General features: G+C 32.8%; 1 protein-coding gene across 1 annotated transcript in view; it reads left to right on the top strand.

Moving 5' to 3' along the window:
* Window positions 1-7,139: 7,139 nt before the first annotated feature.
* The window catches only part of LOC119836071 (homeobox protein unc-39-like), a 6,008-nt gene continuing 5,259 nt past the window's right edge, over window positions 7,140-7,888 (top strand). Inside the window, exon 1 of the mRNA XM_038361284.1 lies at window positions 7,140-7,759. Within this exon, the coding sequence (XP_038217212.1) occupies window positions 7,140-7,759 (620 nt within the window). The remainder of the gene's footprint in view (window positions 7,760-7,888) is intronic.

Below are 7,888 nucleotides of genomic sequence, written 5' to 3'. Positions count from 1 at the left end.
ATTTAATATATTTTAAATCCTCTGTATATGAAATACATATAATATATATTTTTAATAGTCTCAAATAGGCAATTTGTATTTAAAGTTTGCGTATTGTTCCTTGGAGCAACAAATCTAAATATTATATTTAAAACTAGCTGTGCCCCGCGGTTCCACCCACGTCGTACATTATGTTATGTATGTATCAGATTAGCTTTGAAAAATTAGTACAAATTTTATTAGTTTTCGATGTTTTTTGTTTTTTTTTTAGGCTGTGCGGTCGTATGTTAAATTAAGTGACTGTGATAAACAGATCAACAATACCTTATTCGCGCAAAACCGCAGTTAAGCGGCTAGTGACGTAAAAAAAATAAAGACAAGCGTTTTTTTACAAGTAGGTTAAATTATCGTCCGTTCATTCACACGACGATTGCTTTCTGTGCATTCCGCATTTCGATAAAATAGTCATTCATAAACATTTTGTTAGCCATAAGCTATTTCGTTTTATATTCTCACGAATAAGACACCTCGTGGTTTTATTTCTATGTTTATGACAGAAATGACACGTGAAATCTTGTGTATTTTGTGAATATAAATTAAATGGCCCGTTTCCTTTTCCTCATCCGTCCCAGTCCATTCCTTCTATCCAGTCATTCCTTTTCCCTTACCCCACAAAAGCGGGCAGCACATTCGCAGAGCCACCTTTGCGAATGTTCATGGGCGGTGGTGATCGCTTACCATCAGGCGAACCACCAGCTCAGTTGCCCGCTATAACATAAAAAAAAAATCCCCTGTCCCCATGTGGGGCTATGGAGGTATCGAGAGATATGGACGTGTGTTAACCGTCTGTTTCTTTAATAACCTTTTTATGGTTATTGTCTTTATTAATTGGTGATAAGCCTCTTCTGTCAGTAACTACTTTGTAACACGCATTTAGCTTCACCTGTATGTTTGTATGTGACCAATTCGTTTAGACTCGATTTTGACCCACTTTAATCAGACACTTATTTTTATGAGTTTATTTTATTATAAATTGACCGCCTCCTTGGTACAGTGGTAAACGCGTGAGCGTAGAACCGAGGGGTCCTGGGTTCGATTCCCGGTGGGGACAATAAAAAAAAAATGTCTCGGTCTGGCAGGACACAGGCAGGCTGATCAACTACTTGTCCATAAGGAAAATCGATCAGTGAATCAGATGTATATCATCTGCCCCATACCCCAGTACGGGACTTCACTTTTTATTTTATTATGATCGGTACGATTAAACTTTCCTTTTGTATAACTAGCTACACCTCGCGGTTTCACCCGTGTAAGTCCGTATCCCGTAGGAATATCGGGATAAAAAGTTGCCTATACGTTATTCCAGTTGTCCAGCTGTCTATGTACCAAATTTCATTGCAATCGGTTCAGTAGTTTTTGTGAAAGAGCAACAAACATACACGTCCTTACAAACTTTCGCATTTATAATATTAGTAGGATAGGATGTGTATACGACTAAGGGAGACAATTTAAATTTTTAAAATTATATTTATTATCTGCATGAAATTTGAGTCGAATATTTAGATTTTCTTCAATTATACTTTATTTAGAAGCGTTTTTAAATCAACATAAAACACCCGACTAAACAATGTATTTTTTTAAATGTATTTTATTCTTTTCAATGTATTTATTTTTATGGTTTTCAAAAGGCTAAAAAACGCAATAGAGTGATGGAATATCTAAATAAAGAAATTATGAATAATTAAGAAATAATTAGGAAATCTCTATACATATAAAATTCACGTATCACAATGTTAGCTACCACACTCCTCCGAAACGGCTGGAGCGATTCTCATGAAATTTTGTGTGCATATCGGATTGAGAATCGGCCAACATCTATTTTTCATACTCTTAAATGGTAAGAGAAAGGCAGAACAGCGTTTGCCGGGTCAGCTAGTAAGAGTAAATTTGTAGTTTTTTTTCTCAATGTCTAACACCAAGTAGTCATTACAGTTTTATTACACGGGGATAAACAATTTGAATTGAAATCCATGTAAAGTGAAGAGTAAAGATTGATATATACTAATTTCAGGTTATGGTGAGACCATAGAGATGTCCACAGTTAAACAGTGGATATTTCTCTACCAATAATCTTCTGTCTATCTCTTCTTCACCCCTAACCGATGAATCAATTTGAATGTAATCTGTCACAGATATAGTTTAAAACCGTAGAAATGACATAGGATAGGTTTCATCCCGGAAAGCCCACAGGACCGGGACCTATGCGCGGAAACCCTCGAACTGGGTATTTACGCTTTGATAGACGCGAGCGAAGCCGCGTGCAGATAGCTAGTAAAATACCATGTTTAAAGACTTTTAACCCAGATTAAAAGTAACAATCGTTCAGCTTTAATACGAAAAACACAACAGTGGCACAAAAGATGCATTATTTCCTCCATCCTTCCCATTGAATATGATGCAAGTAGTGTCAAGTAGCATGTCGATACGAGGAAACCATTGTGGGAACGAAATACTTGGCGATACTGAGAACTGGCCGCCATTTTGAAACGGTGGAAATTAGCGCCCTATTATTTCGTAATCTGTGTAATCTGTGCCTCTGGTAAAATTCGAAAGTTCTAAATTCGAATGTTTCGGTCTTTGAAATTCGAAGGCTCAGATTTATTTTAAAAATACAGTTGATACATTTTTAACAAAACTCAACCTTGTTTAACATATATTAAAGTTCTTATTTATTGCCTTGTAATCCTACTAATATCCTACTAGTTCTACTAATATTATAAGTTCCATCCTTACAGGATGTGTGTGTGTTTGTTGCTCATTCACGCAAAAACTACTGAACCGGTTGCAATGAAATTTGGTACGTAGATAGCTAGACAACTGGAATAACATATAGACAACTTTTTATCCCGATATTCCTACGGGATACAGACTTACGCGGGTGTAACCGCGGGGCGCAGGTAGTATCTTAAGCATTGAGTTGTTAACTCCATTTTAATCAAGTCTGAGCAAGTAGTTGTTTATAAAACACAAATTTAATTAATATGAGATATGAAAACAAAATTTTCTTCTTTTTGGTTACTACAATTTAAAATATGGATAAAAAATAGTATACATTAAACTTCAAGGATCTATTTGACCATTTTCAACCGACGAAAAACGAAGGAGGTTTTGAATTTACATATTTTTAATGCAGTATATATTTTTTATATGTAGGAATGACTACGAACTAATTTATTACGAATTAACCTATTTTTTTTTAGATTGATTTTTGATTGAGATTTTATATTTGATATATGACTTTCGTCCTGCCTGTGTAAATTTGGATAAAATACTGCCCTCTAAAAATGTACAATTTGAATTTTTTCGGCAGCTCTATATTTTATCTTAAACTAGCAGTCCGCCCCGGCGTCGCCCGTGGTACATGTAGCCTGTTGTCTTCATCAATAAATGGGTTATCTTACACTGAAAGAATTTTACAAATCGGACTAGTAGTTCCTGAGATTAGCGCGTTCAATGAAAGAAACAAGCAAAGTCTTCAGCTTTATATTAGTATAGATTTATATTAAAGTAATTAAGTACCACAGTAATATGGTCGCGTTTTACATTTGGGTACGGAAGCCCAAAATTACTCTGTTTATTTGATCTTATTTGTAAGATGCTATTTTGCTGTATAGGGTTTTCTTTCTTCGTGGCAAGAAACTTCGTAGTTACCTACATGTAAACATTAAACTGTTCCTAAACGTTTTTTCAAAAAATTATGAACTTAATAATTTAAGCCTGTTGCTCTACATAAAATTCCTATCGCGTGTGATATTCATAGAATCTAGACTCAATCGACTCCTTGTGAAATCAGCACAAAACGTGTCAAAAGACTATACCTAGCTGATCAGGATTTTAGTCCTATAAGGTCGTTATACGACGTAACATATTATATGAATATGGCACTTATATCGATATTATTTATCGTATTTACTATATGTTTTCACATTTTTTATTCATTAAAAAGCAATTCGACTTTGTTTTGTATTACCTGTTCTAAAATTATATCTTGATGAATCTAGTGGTCTTACAAAAATAATTCGACTAAGCAATGTTTCAATCAAAATTTCACATAAGGTTTATCACTGGCCACTGGCATGGTACGATATTAAAAAAAATAATAAAAAACCTCCTTCGTCTCACCTGGCCAAAGGCGTTGCCAAAAAGCGAAAATTAAAAAATAAACTCTGCAAGCGCCGCCCATCTGCCTTCCCTCTTGCACTAGCGCTGTCTCTATCGTTACCCTCTTTGAAATAGGAACGGGCTTTTGTTATTTGACTCCGCGACATCAATGAGAGAGGGTGTATAGATAAATTATTCTAGTGTTGTTAAAATTTGAAACTGAACACCGGTGACCGTGTGTGCAATAAGTTTAAAAAATTAATTAAGTTTTAATTTAGGTGAGTTTTATATTTTTACAACTATAATTTTTAATTTGAAAGTGTTTGTGTGCGGTTTTTGGGTTTTTAGTTATATTTGATAGATTTAAAAAGAAAATAATGTAGCGTTTATTATATACTGGATCGAAATATATATAGGTCAAAGTTGTATTCATAAAATAGATATATTAGTACGGGGTTTATACTGCAGATAAAATTGCGGTCAAACCTGTAGCCGTTGATTTTGAAAAAAAGATCCCTCTTCTTAGAGGACTCATCTATTTTCATTCAAATTTTCCTCTGTATTGGTTATTGGTTGTAGTCTAGCCGTGAAATCGTAATAGACAGTCATATACATTTAGATATTTAATATGGATTTTAAATTTGTATTATATATGTCGCAGGGAAATTATAAAAACCGAAATTTGGGTTAACCCCTAAGTGACTTGATTAATTCAGGAGATATGATAAAATAGCTGAACGATTTTATTATTTCCCTTAAATCTAGTTATTTGATCTTGATATTTTGATCCCTGAATGGCTGAATGAAATGACAAAGAAATATTTTCTGCGATAGGTATTTCGAAGATTCATTAAGTACTGTATTTGAAAAATTTATATGGTAATGTTTTATAGTATTATTCAGAGAAAAATAGATATTGTTGTTAATTCAGTACAAAATGTGTGTATTTTCCGGTTACGAGATTTGATACTGTTGTATAACTACATAGTTTAAAACAAAATCGCTTTCTCTGTCCTTATGTCCCTATGTATGCTCAAATCTTTAAAACTAAACAACGAATTTTGATAAAGTTTTTTTTAATAGATAGAGAGATTCAAGAGGAAGGTTTATAATATTTATGATAACATCTATTTAACTACTCCGAATTAAATGCGTGCGAAGCCGCGGCAAAAAGCTAGTTTAGAAAGTAATTAAATTTGTGAAGTACCAAATAGACCTCCAAATGTTGTACTAAATTTATCTTTCAAATACCAAACGCAGAATCTTTTTCTTTTGTCGTTTCTTTGAACCATTCAAAGAGCTTGATCAAATCACTTTGTAATTTGAAATTACGGTTTTTATCATTTCCCTGTGACATGTATACGCGATTATTAATTGTTTTTAATTAAAAAATACCAAGCATATATAGTATAAATAGGTTTCAGGGAAATATATGACTCAAGGATTTTAAAAATTATATCTACGTATAGGATAGTATGTAGGTATTTAATTATTTCTATGAAAACACGTTATTGTAATGCTCAGTTACGTAAAAACCTTTTTATGTGAATTAGTTTGCAACTTTTAAACGCTCTAAACAAATTTTTTGCTTTTATAAAGATAATAATTTTCAATAAAAAAGCTTCATTATAACAGTTTTGGAGAAATGTGAACTTTAGTTATCTTAATACCTATTAATCGAGCCGAACTCTGTTCCCTATATTTAATGTGTAATAAATAAATGTAGTGCGAAAGTAACCCTATAATCTGTAAATTCTTTACGCCTAAACTACGAAACCGTTTTTGATTGAATTCGGTACACATATAGTTCGTGAGCCTTGACAGAGAAGGGATATAGATACGTTTTTATCCCGGAAATCCCATGGAATCGGGAACTATTTGAGTAAACCCCGGGACTGTATATGTTTTGCTTTGAAGCCACAAGCGGAAAGCTAATGATGTTGATCAATAATCAACTAAGAATTCTAAAAATTAGTAAATTTTTAATTGTTTTTAAACTAATGTAAAAACTACTGTCTAAGAAAAAAAAATGTTCACAATGGATCAAATTCAAACTCAAGTAAGAACTCTCGGCTTTTCTGAAGGCACATGTTTTGTTTTTCTTCTAATTATTAGTTATCTATTATTCGTAGTATGTTATTATCGATACTGTTATATTGCCATGTTCCGATTCTAGAAATAAACCGGCTGGTTCGCAAAAATTGTTTTAAAATAGTATCCGGTGAAAACTCATAGGATGTTATGATAACAATGCGAATATTTTTACGCGAACGGTTGACGTTTTAAATTAAAAATAATGAACTTACTATTGTGCTGATATAGAATACATTTAATTCATAATACATAAATTGTACCACCGTCAGCCTTCTAAAAACTAAATTGTTCTATATTTAAGTGACTACGGAGGTTATCAATCGAATGTTTTTTTTTTTTTTTTAATACGCGTGCATTTTACTGTAGTTCATAACTGTCCTGTCATTGATAGTTACCAATGATGATTGTAATATTTAAAAATATTAAGCACCCCACGCTTTTACTCTGTATTGAATCATTGTGTTAATAACTTAAATTTTATTATAATTTTGTTTTGAGGTGATTCATTATGATTGATTGTTTCATCTGCAACTATAGTTATATTAAACTCTTTACCATCAAAAATTATTTTCTAGTTTTTAGTTCAACTTGCAATAAAAGTGTGTTTTTATAGTTTTTTTAAACTATAATTTTTTTTGTAACTGAATAACTCCGTGTATGTTCAGCAGATTGGGATTCTTTTGGTGTTTGATTGGAAATTGTTTTCTCATTGTAGAATCTGGAATAGAACCTCACTCCGCAGCAGGGTTACTAGTGAAATTTTTTGTAGTAAAACTATTATTTATTTGACGATTATATGTCATTATGTAGTTTATGTATATGCGTTTTGCAAGGAGATGTTGAATGAATGATTTTGAGTGTTGTAAGGTATTTAAATGGTGTCTTGTTTGCAGAAATAAGAAGTGATGAAATCGACAAATATGGATTGTTCCGATCGACTTAGTCCTTCGAGCGATATAACAAGTGAATCGGAAACGTCGCTACCGCCTTTTGCGTATGAGAATCAAAACGGGAACTTCTATCAAACAGATATACAAGAAAAACAATTCTTTTCCTGCAAACAAAAGTCACCCCAAAACGAAAGAAGCACCAAAGAGGTTTACTTACAGGAAAGCAATAAGAATTTCGATTATCTGTCGCCGCCAAGAAGCAAAAAGTATTTGAATTTCGAACTGAAATTGCCGCCGATAAACGATAACTTTTTTCAAGTTGAAACGGAGGAACGAATGCGTTCTTATTTCAGTGATGCGCAAAACAAATGCATTCAAAATGAGAATAATCTAACGGAAATTGAGATTGAAATAAATAATCAAAATTTTGAACATGTTGCCAGTGTTAATAATGAAAGGTTGCAGTCTTATTTCGAAAGTGGAGCGACTAATATGCGTAGAATGAATTTTAATTCTGAACAAGTGCAATGTATGTGCGAAGCGTTACAGCAGAAGGGGGACATAGAGAAGTTAGCAGCTTTTTTATGGAGCTTACCCGAGAGCCAGTTGCTATGTGGAAATGAAACTGTTTTGCGGTATGTATAGAAACTGTTTCTATAACTAATAAAAATTTTTTGAAGTAAACTCTGAAATCACCATTGTTCGTCACTTTTTAAAAATACGTATTTGTAGTTTGCTTACAAATATGTATGCTTGAAATATAT

The sequence above is a fragment of the Zerene cesonia genome, chromosome 22 (assembly GCF_012273895.1).
Source record: "Zerene cesonia ecotype Mississippi chromosome 22, Zerene_cesonia_1.1, whole genome shotgun sequence".
In the NCBI taxonomy this organism is placed as follows: Eukaryota; Metazoa; Arthropoda; class Insecta; order Lepidoptera; family Pieridae; genus Zerene; species Zerene cesonia.
This window is presented reverse-complemented; position numbering and strand designations above follow the sequence as displayed.